The 15465-nt window shown below is 43.0% G+C and overlaps 2 protein-coding genes across 4 annotated transcripts in view; both read right to left on the minus strand.

Annotated features, from left to right (window-relative positions):
* LOC121596972 (solute carrier organic anion transporter family member 4A1) overlaps positions 1 to 10355 on the minus strand; it is a 50197-nt gene extending 39842 nt beyond the window's left edge. The window contains exon 1 of one of the 2 annotated variants that reach the window (XM_041922401.1): positions 8875 to 10355. In XM_041922401.1, coding sequence (XP_041778335.1) covers positions 8875 to 9220 — 346 coding nt within the window. In that variant the 5' untranslated portion in view covers positions 9221 to 10355. Of the gene's footprint in view, positions 1 to 8379; positions 8506 to 8874 lie in introns of those variants that run through there. The other variant, XM_041922403.1, reaches the window with a different exon arrangement.
* A 1279-nt stretch (positions 10356 to 11634) lies between these two features.
* On the minus strand, positions 11635 to 13825 carry LOC121597560 (mucin-2-like). Of its 2 annotated transcripts, XM_041923396.1 has the most exons (4): positions 13677 to 13825; positions 13206 to 13601; positions 12888 to 13160; positions 11635 to 12819 (listed from the first exon to the last, which is right to left on the minus strand). In XM_041923396.1, exons 1-4 carry the CDS (start codon positions 13732 to 13734, stop codon positions 12677 to 12679), a joined length of 870 nt encoding a protein of 289 aa, XP_041779330.1. In that variant the 5' UTR covers positions 13735 to 13825; the 3' UTR covers positions 11635 to 12676. The 2 variants fall into 2 exon arrangements, with proteins under 2 accessions (XP_041779330.1, XP_041779329.1); XM_041923395.1 differs by having other exon boundaries at positions 12888 to 13601; positions 13677 to 13824.
* Between the last annotated feature and the right edge of the window lie 1640 nt (positions 13826 to 15465).

The following is a 15465-nucleotide window of genomic DNA, read 5'->3' on the forward strand; positions in this document are numbered from 1 at the left end:
AACGCCAGAGAAAAGCGATTTTACGATCCCACTCCTGTGCCACCCAATACCCGATTGGTGGCATCGATTTTCTTCCCCATCGAGATGGGACGAAGAAAGCGCTACCATCTGCCCTGCTGGTGTCTCAAGAATCTGCTGCACTGCGATGCTGTTAGAACGGGGACATATAAAATCGTAGTGCTTTGGGAAAAAAGGGCAGTGGCGGACGCCCGTATCTTGAGACTCGCGCTGGCGAGCTCATTGTTTTTATAGCTCCTCCCGTCCCGTCCCGTCCCGCTGTTTCACCGGCAAGGCAAGGAAAGTGTCCTCATCCTCGTTTGACAAGGAGGTTAATTTTTACGCCGCAAATAAACCGCACTAACCCGTTGGCGTCCTCAGCCAGGAGCAGCCGCCGTGCCCGCTTGCTGTCGAGTGGTTCGCATATAATGGACGGCACGCGTCTTATCAGTCGGTTGCGATCACTTCGCTTTAATAAGACTCATCCTACAGCGAGTAAAAGGGAGACCAGGCCCTGGGAAGTGCATCTCTGGACGAAGATATGCCCCTCGTCTTTACTGCCATCGCGATAAGAGCTTATAATAACACGAAACAGCAGCAGCAGCAGAGCCAGCTAGAATGAAACTCCATAAATAGAACCACAGTGTCCGATTTGGGGTGTGCGGGAGCTCGGTGGGAGCTGCTTCATGCAACTGGCTCGATGACGCATCTGAATTTGCTGGCGAAAAGTGCTGGAAAATCCAGGACTCACACACTTCGCAATCGCACAATCTGCAAGCAAAGTGTTCCTTCCTCCCTTGCGTGCAATATTCATCGACTACGGGGGCACGGAAGGATAAATCACGGAGCGAAGATGTCGCCCGTTGGCATAAATCAGATACGGGCGGCCACTTTCACTGCGCTTTACCACACCGCTCGGGGAAAACCCTGAGATGCGGTGATGACAGTCGTAAAAAAAAGGCAAGGCGGAAACAAACGCCGCTGTTGTGTCCGCGCTTCCGTTGCGGAGGTTAAATCGAGGCCGCGGGTAAAACTGCAAGTGAGATGAGTGAGTTGGGGCGGTTCATTCCACACACTAGTGTGTGTGTGTGTGTGTATGGTTGGGTGGAAGTAAATAAAAGAGGAAAATCGGCCACAGTGGAAAGTAAATATGGAAAAATTGGAAAAAAAAACGTGAGAGTATTTTTTTATGAATCGAACCGAAGGAAGTTTTACAGTAAAATTAAATGAAATAAAAAATGATACGATATGAACCAGATTCTCCTTTCGCTGTATCAATACGGTAGTGATGGTAGAATTTGAAAACCAAATAACGGATAAAGAGTATGAGTATTTGTTTTACTTCCGCGATTTTATCTCAACTTTTCTTTTTGATTAAATGGTCGTATAGTTCAAGTTTATACCATAGTGAACTTAAACAATTAATTTCGTTTCATTTCACTGGTAAAAGGACTTAAATGTATCCGATTTCGGGAAGACAGATCCAGAGTTTCGGGGCCGGGGTGAAATAAAAAGCAATTCCAGAATCGGTATGGATTCAATATAAGTTCCAGAACCGACATGGGTTTAATATCACTTCTAGATCCATTATGGATTAAGTATCAATCCTAGAGCCGATATGGGTTCAGATCCGGTTAAGAGTCAAAGTTCACACTAAGGATCAGCATCGGTTAAACAACAACTTCCGGACTGACCATCAATCAAAAATAATCAAAAAGAGCCTTAGCTCAGCATCGTAGGTGGGAAAGAGGAATAAAAAAGCGAGTAAATAGCAATAAGATTAAGCAATGAAAACAACAAAACGCAATGGTCAATAGATGTCGCAACAAATTCGTCTGGTCATCTCCACTTGGACCTTATGGATATTCTCCAACTATTTGAAAGATGGACTATTTCGAACTATTTCAAGTTTGAAACGCATGGTCAAATCAACGAAGTTTTGCATAATTAGTGAGATCATCGTGCAGCTCACCATAGTATGTTGACTCCTCCACTGGTTTTACATACATATGGAGACAAGCAAAAATCTGTACATCTTTCTCTCGATTGTAGCTAAGAGAGTTTGATGGGATTTGGACAGACTTGAAGTCTTAGAAGCATGTATACATTTTTGTACCAAACAAGGCCTGCCTCCCTATCATGTTTTTTTTTAATATAGAGGCTTTGAGCCTACTGGATTCACCTCTTCATATCCTTCTATATCCTGCTTATAATCCCACAATTTTCTAATACAAGGCATTTCCTCCCTGTATTCCGTTCTTGTAGGAGCAGAAATGACTAACCAATAGACTACCAGGCGGCCCCATATTCCAGTATCGAACCCATATATTTACCAATAAGAATTAGGACATAATTTCGCGTGAAACTCAAACTTCACGAAACCTTGACTAAAATTTTCATCTATACATTACGTATGTTAGCTTTCTTACTGTATTTCTAACGTACTTTAAAGTTGTTTTCAAACATTCATAAGAATTTGAAACAATATGCATTTGATATATCCTCGAAGTTTACCAGTATGTGAAGTACAGATCATGCTTTTTTCCACAAAAATATTTGTAAAAATGTAAACAAAAGCCCAAAAATAAAATAAAAAAAGATAGCTTTTACCTGACATTCCACTTGACATATTTAATCCTCATTAAATTAGCCAGCTAATGGGTGACTAAAAGAGCCAATGAAGTGGAACAGTGCAGTACCCTTGTGCACGCACATTCGAGTGCCATCGGTTTCCCGCCATTCGTAACAACGCCTCCCAGTTCTGCTGCTCTACTAATCCCATCCCCCTCAAAGCACCAACGTGATCGAAGGTAGGCTCGCAACATTTGCCGCTCTCACACACAACACTCTGGTGTCCATTATTTATGACAGCTCCCAATTCATTAAATTTGTCATTTTAAATGCAATAACAATCAGGATGACAATGACGTAACGGGCTCTGTTGTAGTTGGCTTGTTTACAGCATCCCACTCAACCCCACCAACGGAGGCTGCAATTGAAAGCCACGCACACGCCATGACTAACAACGGATTACCGCGTGTATGTGTGCTGTTTGAATGTTTTTTTTTCATTCACCTCATGCTCCGTTGCAAAGCCCTCATCGTTGGCGCTTTTGTTCTGACACACTGTCACTTCAAGTGCGAGTCACAACAGCGGCCCAGCGTGAAATGATAAATGGACTCGGTGACTCCCATCATCTCAGCTCAAAAACACTGCTGCTGCTGCCCCCTTTCGGGTAGTAGTGGTGCTTGATCAGATGGAACTGGTATCACCCGCCCAGCATACCTCTGTCTTTCCCTTTACTGATTGATACTGGTCAGTCGCTCCGACCCGTCCGCCCCCCCGGCGAACCAGAAAGTGATAAATAAGCCGATCACAACGGACACCACGTGCAGCCCCAAGTGCAGCCTCATTTAAATGGTGCTTCCAAACGGATGCACTTTTCAACCTGAGTGTTAGTATCGGCTGGAGTGCAACAGCCAAATTGCCAACCTTCCCTTCGCACGATTCGAAGACCGAACCGGGTCAACAGGCTGCACCAGAGACCGCAGGGTTAACGGAGTGTCATTAAAAACACTAAATGGTCCATTATTCGAACCCGCGTCAGCGTTTGGCGGGGATGAGTACGTTTTTATTAGCCGGCTGTGCTTTCAAAACCTGTAATCCATGGACGTGATTTTCCGTACCTTAAAGCCTCATAAATGTCGCATCAATTTATGATCATCATTCATCAACTGATTACCCATTATTGGGCTACGCGTGGTCCGTAGAGAGAACCATAAAGCTGGACTCTAGTTTGCGTGTAGTGAGTGTGTGGTGGGGGTAAAGCCTACGTACGATTGTTTTTATATCGCTTTCAAACTCGACCACTTCCACCAGTCCAACACGCGTAGAAACACTTGTTGCTTGTGGATGCTGTGCGCGTAGAGATGAATAGAGTCCGAGTCAGTGTATTAAAGCGACTTCCCCCTCAGTACTGCCGCACCCGCAAAAACCCTTTCTATCGTCTAATGACGCGCTGTAACACTGCACCACCGTTTAAATCCGGGGGGTGCATCATATGGTCGTAAAATCGGGTCGTAAAATAGGGGCTAATCGAACGAGATGAGTGCACGCTTAGACAAGCACCGTTTTCGGAATAATTCTTATTGCACGCGCGCGCGTGTCATTTCAGTGCGCTGAGCAGTACCACACACAATTCTCTCATGTAAGTGCTAGTAATTGAGATTTATGTGATTTTAACCAAATTATTCAACGTATTGAAACGAATAAAATGCATAATAAAGCATGTATGCGTTTTTTTTCTTTCGAGTTCCTATGATACGAGCTCAAACCTTTTGGATAGTGATAAAGTGAGATCAGCCCACATTTATTAGCATTAAGGTTTGGTGGGGAATGGATCCGTTCGCCACGTTCTGAAGTCCAGCCCATAAACAGCGGCCCATAAATCATGCTGAACGCCGCCAAACGGGTGGCCGGGTGCGATTATGTTAACGTCCCAATTGGGCAATAATGGGATGTTTTGCGTAGCTTTGCTAACCAAAAAACACCCGCGTCTGAACTAAAGATATGTTTAGCTGTGACTAAACAATTACCGTGGAAATTCATCGTGAACAAACAGATAAAATTAAACATGACACTTGAGGCTTTTGTAAAAGAGATTTGTACTGATTCACATCCTGGTAGGACGTTTGCTTGTTATTTCCGACAAACGTTTGATGTAAACACATGGTTGCCTTTGCTTAGAATCTCAACCGTTCAATAATATCCATTTGAATCGTAGTATGATCTTGGTTCCTCATTGTATATCTAGGCCGGACAGGTTTAACCTAGAATTCAATTGGCTAGAAGACTGTTGAGTTTCGTTTCGAAACATTTTTGGTAGCACAAAAATCAGTAATGTTTTTAAACTTATTTCTGCACTTATAATATCGTTAACGATATTTGGGTCATATCAGCCCATCGATGTCTCTTTTAAATACGTTAAATATGACATAGATTGTAATGATTTCACTTAAATTAAATCTATCGCGAAGTACAGTGGTGGTCACCTAAAGTCAGACACCTCATATTTGAACTTGTGGATATGAGGACAGTTTTTTTGACAACTTCTATATAACCTTTTTTTTTCTAGGAAAACACACGTCGTTCGTCACACTCTTTAGCTATATTCCCACAGAAAAGATTAATACTTCTTTCGAACGATATCTTTGAAAATCTTGAAAAAAACACGCATAAATGCGAAAAAATATGTGCAATTTATGAGTTCTACAGTAAGCCGGACTATCTAGATATTTTTTACCAAAAATAATAAAGTTTATAAAAATTAAAAATGTGTTCTTGTAAATATGCTTTGGCAGGAATCAAGTGTTTGAAATTTTTGATAAATTCCTTGACACACAACACACTTCCGCAACACATATGTAGTCACATTCTTACTATCGAAACTCTCTTTTATCTGAGCAATAATTAAAGTAAATTAAATGTTCAATGTTAACCGATTGTTATGGGGAGTTCCAGGGCCGTTCAATTCTAGAGCGTCAATCTAAGCATGTTTCACTGCTCTTTAAGAAGATATCAGTAAGAAGTCATTAAGCGTCTTGCTGTCTATGTCAACAGGCACATAGGTTTTTGAACATATACGATACTTCTAATACTGGTATACAGATTGCACTGCTTTCCGAAAGTATGAAAATAACCTATTATACAGCATCATAGCCGGTCTCATGGTACAGTCGTCAACTCGTACGACTTAACAACATGCCCGTCATGGGTTCAAGCCCCGAATAGACCGTGCCGCCATACGTAGGACTGACTATCCTGCTATGGGGGGAAATCAATAAGTCACTGAAAGCCAACCCCACAAGTGGGTTGGCAGGCCTTGACCGTCATCGGTTGTTGAGCCAAAGAAGAAGAAGAAGATACAGCATCATAAAATTTAAATGCCAATTAGATATTTCGTAGCCAGTTTCAACGCGAGTGAATTTCTTTAGAAGAAATCTTCAGAATATTCCCATCGTCAAGTTTTTAGACAGTTTTCATATCTATAACATTTTATGAAAATTGTTCACTTATCTCCCGAGCTGAATTCTTCACTCCCGCTTATCACGATGCACCCCAAAAGGGACATTTCGATTGGAAACTTTGCCATATGTCACAGCCACACGCTCGACGTGCAATTGACCGGACGAACGATCAGATAGTGAAAAACTAGCGTAGCAACTTTCGGAACGCCCTCATCTCATAGTCCTGGAACGGAGCGTGCCAGGACACTTCTGCATAGTCTGCAACATGTACGTAAAAATAGCCCACCACCACGTCTCCAGTCACCCTCTCTTTCACCCGAGATGAAACAACCGGGATAAGAATGTTCCTGCTTCACCGCTGGAGCTTCTGTCCAGGACAGGCTAATTTTGGGTCACTTTTGTAAGCCGATCGAATCGCTCCAAACTAAATGGAAGAGGGAAGTGAAATGCGACCTGAATTACCGTGGTTTTGAGCCTGCTGTACAAACCGACACAAGCAATCACCATGAAAAGCATCGATTTATGACTGCTTATTTCCGTGTTTTTTTTTCCTTCACTTGTAGCCTAACCTACTAAAACCCCCTCGGAACTGGTTGTTGCGCCCGCATTTGTCGACAGCAAACAGCTGACGGGAAAGCGGGAGGAAAATTGCCTCTCGACAAACCGTGCAACCGAGGGAGCCTTGGTGGAAAAACGCAGATGTTCCAGATACCTGAAAAAGCCCGACCGTAAAAGTCACAAAGCATTCACAATTTAATTTCTTCCCCTCGCGTAAATTCCCTTTCTAGATGCCCGCAAGCGGACATTTCCTCCCTTCGCGCGTTGAAAATGGTTTGTTTACACGCATAAACAGCATATGATTATCACCTCGTAATGTTTGAGTGTTAATAACGTTGATCGGTGCGGCGGGGGTGAGCCGACGTAGGAACTAGTGTCAACCAAAACTCCCCTCCAGCGTTGGTTTCAAAAGTGAAAGGGAAAATATGTCCTGTGCCTGAGCCTTCCCTAAGCCAATGGGTACGATGCTATCTTCCCAGGAGCAGTTGCTCCTTGAGGGATTAAATTCAATTTCATTCCTTTATGCGTAAGAAGAAGTGGTGAAATAAGTTCGTATTAGAAGGTATTGTTGGTGTTGTCATTTGCAGCACCTCGTGCGATAATTGCGGTTACGATTGGTTGTATGGTTGAATTGATGAATGTAGCGATGAAAACGCATATCCAAACCATTGATAAGTTTATTGAACTTTGGGAAATGATTGGGCCATTAAATACTAGAATAGAGGTGTAAAATTACTGAATAGATCGTACAACTTCTTATTGAATTGGCTCGATGTTTCTATCAATCTAAGAAAATTAATATTAGGTCCTACACCTACAGGTACACTTACAGCACCAAAAGGCACCTTGGTCAGGCGTAATACATCCAACTACGCAGCTCCAGTATACATGATAAAGTCAGAATTCCTTTGTTGAATACCTCAAAGTTAAGGATATAGTTTTCAGTTCAATTAAGGATATAGTGCCTTTATTCAATTAACAAGCACGATTATGTATGAGCAGGGTCCCGTGACAAAAGCGTCAACTCGCACAACTTAACAACATGCCCACCGTTGGTTCAAGCCTCGTGTAGACCGTCCTCCGCAGCAAAGACTGTCTTATCCGGCAACGTGGTATTTCGCATGTTTCGAGAGCCTTGAAACCATGATATAATAAAAAAAAGCCGGAAATAGGGATCTTCTTATGGAAGGATTGTTTGATGGCGAGTCTTTCCCCTTCAAAAAGATCCACGAGCCTTTTTGCGCGTTCATTTCTTCTGTCGATTCGAAAATGGCAATTTTATGAACGTACACACATTAACACTTGTTTTTACGGTCTGGAAATCACTAAAGACCTGTTAAAAAATATTCTTCCTGACGCAGAAATCCCAAAATTAAGTTTTAACACCAAAATACACATTTTTCTTTACACTACTCAAGAGATTACAAACAAAAATTAGTGCCAAAAAATGCACGAAAACGAATCGTTGAATTTTGCTCGATTTCGCGTTGCCATGGAAAACTGTGATTTTGACAGAAGTTTTCACGCAGCAATCGTTCAATGGAAATAATTCTGAACAGGGCTAATGGAAGATGAAAGTGGTATGGAAAAATCATGCCAATTAGTAGATACAACCCCAATGGATGGAAGATAATCGAGTTCAATTAGGTAGTTTGGACTCTATTCACATCCCGAGGTGGCTAAACTGTGTGAACGATTCCGCATTAAACAATAAACACACGAAAGGACAAAAACCGTTAACTATTCTAAGAAATGCATCACCAGACCATAAGTACCAAATAATAAAATAAGTACATACGTAATTGCAAGTACCTGAGAACGCAAAGGATTTCACCAAAAACACTTATCCAACTGCAAAACATAGTTTATCACTGCACTTTTGTAACCGGTGATATGAGACGTACTAAACTGAATGAAGACACGCGGATCGGTTAACGAAATTAAAGCCTACTTCGGTTTTCTTTCTTGTAGAATAAATCACAACCGTAGCTTGATAGCCGCGCAGTGTTCAATTCAATATTGTTAGACAAGCAGGTAAATTAAATCCCTTTATTAAAAAATAAATGATTCGTAACTTGTGATGCAAATACATTCACAAAGATACACCTTACTTTTCGCAATTATATCACGCCCAAGGTAGTAACCGATTTAAAAGCCCATACGCTTCCCCATTCCCCGCTCAAACCAGAGCCGACACACTTTTTCGGTGCTGCGACACTTTAAAAACGTGCACAAAATATTCGCCCGCACGCATTGCTTAAACACTGCACATCTCCTTCCATCTCACACTTACCTTGCACGGCACCGGCCCAGCACAGCCAAAACAGGGCCCACTTGGGCGTCATGAACCGCTCCATCCACTTGGGGCGCAGCGCAAACCACCCGCAATGGTAGGCGCGGGGTGGCGGCGTCGCGGGCCTTTGCAATGCCGGCTCCTCGTCGCCCGCCGCGACCTTGATCGGCGGACAGCCGCCTTCCTCCAGGGCGATCGGCGAGGACGGCGCACCATAACTGCCGCCGCATTTGGTCGACTCGGTCTGTACGGTGGTGCCGCCGGTTGACGGCGTGGTGGCGGCCGAGTTTGGCGCGTTGTTGCTGCTCATCTTCACACTGCCGTCCCAGCTGGACGTGGTGGACATGTTGATGAAATGAGGTGAAGGGAGAGAGAGAGAGCGCTCCGCAACTCCGAAACTACGTACGTATCACAGCACACCAAGCGTACGGACTGGACGGAGTATTACGAAATGGACAAACCACTCTTTTTTCTGGAACGCTCGAAAACCTTACTTGCTTTTTAATTAACACTGTTTATCCTTTCCTGGTGGTGATTGATGGAAAGGACGGAACCGTTTTAATCAACTGTTTAATCCTCAACTCACGGCCAAGGTCAATTACAACCAGTGGACACCGTGCAAATGTGTGTTTTATCACTTTCACCAACTTTAAACTTGAAAAGGCGCATCTAAAACTACCTCAAACAGACGAGGTAACTCAGGTTATTGGGGAGATGGGTCTTATCACACTTCGCACACCGGACGCGGATTGTTTTTGAGGGCCTCCGTTGCGTCCCGGATTGTTTGTGGAAAATTATGCAAAATCCCTACACTATTTCGAACATTGACTGACCAAACCTTGGACACCGAAAGCCATGCACACCACAAGGGAGTAAGAGAACTAGCTCCCTAGCAACGTGGTCCACACAGTTGGCTGTGCTCAGTTTCCGGTATCAATAGACAGCTTACGGAAAACTTAGCAACCTGCGGCGACGTTTCGTGTCACCTTAGCAGGGAAATGAAAATATTTGCTTTAAACCCTTCTTATCGCACTTCTCCAATGATTGGGGTTGCGCTGAATAAGTTGCACTTTGTCGTTGGCCGTATGGCGCCACTCCACATTACACACTTCAGCAATCAATTCCGACCACCAAGGATCCTCACGATGATCCTCCAATAAACCCAACATACACACAACCACTTCCACACACACTCTATCCGATAGACGGTCCGTTCCTATGCTCCGTCAGCCAGGACGTTCCAGCGCGAACTGACGAACCGACGCGTTTGGCATTGCCTTGGCGGAGCATACAAGTCACTTGTTTGGTTTGTGGTGCGCAATCGTCACAGCAACGCCAGCACACGCGGTCCGTGGCCGATGCTAGGCAACCGGGAAGACGACGACTTCGTTGTCCACCAAAAACCCGAAACACACGCGTACACGACCCGACCACGGTCTCGGCGTACCGGTCGAGATGAAGGTTGAACGGAAACTAATCGGAAGCTGGCTTGTTGCGGGCGTTTTGAGTGCGATGCAATGTAGGGCCGTGCGAGCGCGTGTGCCAGTGAGTGCACTCCAGCAAGTGCAACCACACTGAGGGAAAGTGGAAGACGTACACGTTGCGTAAGGTGTGTCTTATCGACTTGAAGATTTATTTTTTTTTTTGCCAGCAGTATTGGAGTATAATAATTAAATAATTAAACTAATTAATTTTAATAATCAAACAAAACTAATAAATCTTTCAATTTATTTTCTCACTTTTAATCATTAATTATTTTAAAAAATATTACAAACATGTAGGATAACAATTTTAATCATTACAAAAGTGTAGGATTTTCCAAACTGTTTTAAACTGTTGCCCTTACTATCTTTGAAGTTGAGTTTAATATTTTCAATTGATCAGCACAACTATGTTTTCTGGTGTAAATTCCCGAAAAGAAAGATATTATTATTCTCTCTATATAGGAATGAATATTGCAGGATTTATCAATGCTCTCGAATTTCTTTACCATTGCCAAGAAAATTATTTATTTTTTAATATCGTACATGTTTATTTATTTAATTAAAATTGTCCGCCATAGTGGCTTAACAAAGTATGTGCTTAATGCTAGTTTACGAGAGGAGATAAAATTGGCGGGTACAGATTACACGGACGGGTAAGAGGAAAGCTCACGAAGACGTGAACGAAAACGGGACACAGGGACATTGAAGTCAAACAAGTGGTAGGAGTTGATGAAAGCCGATAGAGCTCGGAGAAAAGGGTCTTTTGAACCGTAGTGGGTCTGGCGCAATGGGATAGATAGTGGAGGTCTATCACGAAGACGACGAGAGGGGGCATAGAGAGGAATGGCGGATGGGAGGGATGGAACATCAAATTCATTTAACAGGAGAGCTGAGATGAAACTTGCACGGATGTGAAAATGTCTTTATTCTAAGAAGGCGACAACGGATAGATTATGAAGGAAGGGATTGATGGGAACCGGGAAGGAAGCGTCGTACAGCTACTAGATTGAACTTACGCTGGACACTCTTCAGCCTGGCCATCGCTGTAGAACCTGGAGGAGACCAAACAACAGCGGCGTATTCCAGGACCCTGAAATTCGGACCCAGCAGCAGTACAGGGACTTCATGCATTGGGGATCGCGGATTTCGGAAGAGAGCATGTGCCATACATGTCCGGGCAAGTGAAAGTTCGTGTAATGCTGGCTTACAAGAGGCCACTACGGGGGGTCTTTGAGCCTACGGTTTATTCCTTTAATTTTTCGCGAAGACTGCTAAGTGTTTTTATATCTTTTTATTGAACAATTACGTACAACAACAGGACAAATGTTAATTTCCACAGAGCTGTTTAAAAAACGTAATATTTCTTAGTATCTCTCCAGTTGAATCTAATTAATTGTATAGATGACTGAGGAAATAAAACCCCTTTGCTTCAAACATATCATCTACAGAACCATATTGGATTAACTAACTGTTTGAGTTCGATCCATGTGTCCTCGTGCGCTCCTTGTTTGATAATGTTAATTCACACTGTAGGTCATCAAATAATAGTGAAGTTATTAACAACCAAAGCACAAATTCATGCACAAGGGAAACGTTAGAGTGTCGTCCCGACTTTTATTCCACTCAGTGTGCCCGGCGTTAAGCTGCCTTTGTGAGTGCCAAGAGTACTTGATGTGAGTGGGTCCACTCACTTATACGTTCAACGGTTTTTCAAATGCAAAAAAAAATCAGTGTGATACATCATCAGCATTGCTGAAAATAATCACCATTTCGACAACACATTTCAACACATACTAACTACACATATTTTTGGGATTACACGGCGTAAGCTTCAATTTACTTGCTTACTTATCCGGCGTTACAACCGCGTTGCGGTCTGGGCCTGCGTCAGGAGTGTCTGAAACCGCTCACGGTCTCTAGTTTTAAGTCGTAATAAATAGATAATGCATGACCGTTTTTAAATGTCTCTTCACAAAGAGAAGACAGATTTTACCAGAAGCATGAATACCATTATTAAATCTACAAAACATTGATGATGTGCTTACTGATCTACATATTTTATTCATTTCTCCAATTGCACCCAGGTAAAAGTGTTTAGTTTTAGGTAGCGCTATTAAACAAATTTTGTAGAGATTTTACCATTCAAAAATAAAGCGAAACCAAACACTTGACGGAGGTATTGCTTAACTGCCTAATATACTGTTAAAATATTAAAAATAAGGCAGTTAAGCAATACTGTTAAAATATACTGTTAAAATAAAAATACTGTTAAAATATTAAAAAAAATATTAAAATATTAAAAACAATCGAGCCAGCGTCTAGTTGTACGCATTGCAGAGCGATCCCAAACACACCGAACAGCTGTTATGTCCTCCATTCGTAGCGTGAGAGCACGTCTGTGGCACACTGGCCATTAATCTTGCGCATCCCTTAGTGATAACCGATCGATTGTTGTTGTTAACTGAAATTAGACAGTAAGTACATGTTAGTAAACTGTACCCTAAACGTCTCGTCCGTCCTACTACTTACCATCAACGCGTTTTACAGACAGACAGGCGTACTGTGCATTATTGGGGGGAATCGGAATAGCAACCCCGAACCCGATCGGTGCCCCTGGCAGTGGGGTCGGGTGGGTTGGTGGTGTTAGTATGGGGGAAGCGGACGTGCTGGACGCTGGTGGACCGGGAGAAAAGGTGGGATGGGTCGGTGGCGTTAAGATCGGCCCGCCAGGTGTGGTGCTGCCGATCGTCGTTGTTTCCGTTGGAGGAGTCGGTGGTGTAATGGTTGTCGTGTCGGGCTCAACTGTGGGTAGTGTCGGTGGCGTAATGGTTGTCGTGTCGGGATCAACTGTGGGTAGTGTCGGTGGCGTAATGGTTGTCGTGTCGGGCTTAACCGTCGGTACACTTGGTGGCAATAGGGTGGTTGTTTCCGGTTCCGGTGTTGACGGTGCGACGGTAGTAGTGATCTCTGGCGCGATCGTTGTAGTTATCGGTGGGTTCGTTGTGGTAATGGTGGACGGTGGACAGCTTGTCGTCGTCTCCGGCACTATGGTAGGTATCGATGGTGGTGTAATGGTTGTAGGTTCCGGTGTTGTTGTTGTTGTCGTCGTTGCAGGAGTCACGGTTGTTGTGGTAGAATCACCAGGGAATGGTAGCATCGGTCGGTTTGGTCCACATTGCACAATCTCCATCCGCGTGGTGTCACAATCTTCACAATGAAAGCACATCAGCTGCCCATTGGAGACTTAAGCAAAGGATAAGGAAGAGATGCACACTTAATACAATCATCCATTTATTGGCACTTACTTAACAAACTTACTGCCCACAAAGCACCCAACGAGCTGAACAACCAATAACACCTTATACAAGTCACCCATATCGCAACGGAGCAACACGCCACAACACGATAGCACACAACACGTTATCCGAAACTGCAGCCCCGACGAGCGTTCGCTGTCTGTTTTATCATAAATTCTTCAATCCCTGGATGGACCCTGATCCGGATTAGCATTTATTCGCACGCGGATAGGGTTTGTCCTTTTTTTATCACATATGCGCGCACATCACACGATAAGAGCTGCGATTGAATCAGTAATTATTTTTAAATCTCATCGATTCCTATCTGCACGGCTCAGGTGAATCACGCGCTCCGCCGGGACTACGTGCAGTGTTGCAATAGTGCAGAGGTGTCGCATTCGCGTACCACAATGTATCTGTATTTGGTAGCTAAAAATTGAAAATTCCACCATTGATAAGTAGATAGACAGTTTTAGGCTTGTTTATCTACCTTCAGCTTAACCAAACTATTAGAAGATTAGTTTCGGTGTTTTGTCAACAGGTCTCTTCGGACACACGTGTCGTCTGTTCTTTAATTGGAGGCGAAGATAAGGGAATATCCAGAATGTACAGAGTCTTTTGTAAACACGACCCAAGGTTACGTTTAAGTTTCGATACATAATTAAGGATTAAAGGTACCGTTTTTGTCTTGTTTTGGCACCTCAACATCATTGTTTCACACGCATCAACCTGAATCATGCCTGAATAGCACCCATGACAGTTTAAGGATTTCGTGATATGTGTTTATCGACTTGACTGATAAAACGGTAGTGTATCTGTGGTTACAATTACAGCACACCATCGATCATCAGAGCGGGTTATGACAGGGTTTATTTTAATCTATGAGTAATAGAACCCCTAGAAAGTGTCGTTTAGTCAGTCGTTTCGGGTGGAATTACGAGCAAATGGCATGCACTTGTTCTAGAAGCAAAAGTCAAAGGTTAACCCAAAAACAATATTTTATTCATCAACCGATTGGTAGATGAGTTCCCAATTGAACCAGAATTTTCCATTCATTAAATCCATTTTTATTTTCTGTTATTATTGTTCATTAGTTTTTCTACGATCATTTGCGTGAACTTATCGGAATATGGGGCTGCGATTTGTTATTACCAACAGTTTATTTTACACAATGAACAGACGTTCATCAGTCTGGAGCATATGCCACGGGTTGATCCAGTCTTTTTATGTATTTAAGTATCTGGAGATGTACAGGTTTGGTCATGAAAATGCCTTAAAATTATAGCATATCTGCTGAATATAACCTGTTAAATTACACACTATAACGTATAGATACATAGTAACAGATTTTGAAAAGCCTAATCAACCCATTGCAACACGTTCATTACAACCTCAGCAAATCAGATAAAGGTAGGTAATAATAGACACCTACGACTCCGAACGACTCCGACCGATTGCGAATGATTCCGGACGACTCTGAACAACTCCTGATAATGCCGAGCGGATCTACCTTCCGAGGTCGGTTCCGAAATTATCGGAAGCGGATCTCCGGATTTTTGTTAACATCACCCATCACTACTTCCTACATCTTACAACTTCTCATTTCAACAGTTGTATTAAGTAAGTTAAGGGCTCTTGCGCTCTAACGATTCCAGCTAAGGGAAACTATGATCGCCTGGAAGATCAAGTGCCGACTAGTCTGATTCGAAACAGTATCCACACCTCAGTTCTGCCTATCCATTATCGGTTATGATATTCAATATCCTTAGACAGTAGATAAAACACAAGAGACGAATAACATTATGGTGCAA

Source organism: Anopheles merus, chromosome 3R, assembly GCF_017562075.2.
Source record: "Anopheles merus strain MAF chromosome 3R, AmerM5.1, whole genome shotgun sequence".
Taxonomy (NCBI): domain Eukaryota; kingdom Metazoa; phylum Arthropoda; class Insecta; order Diptera; family Culicidae; genus Anopheles; species Anopheles merus.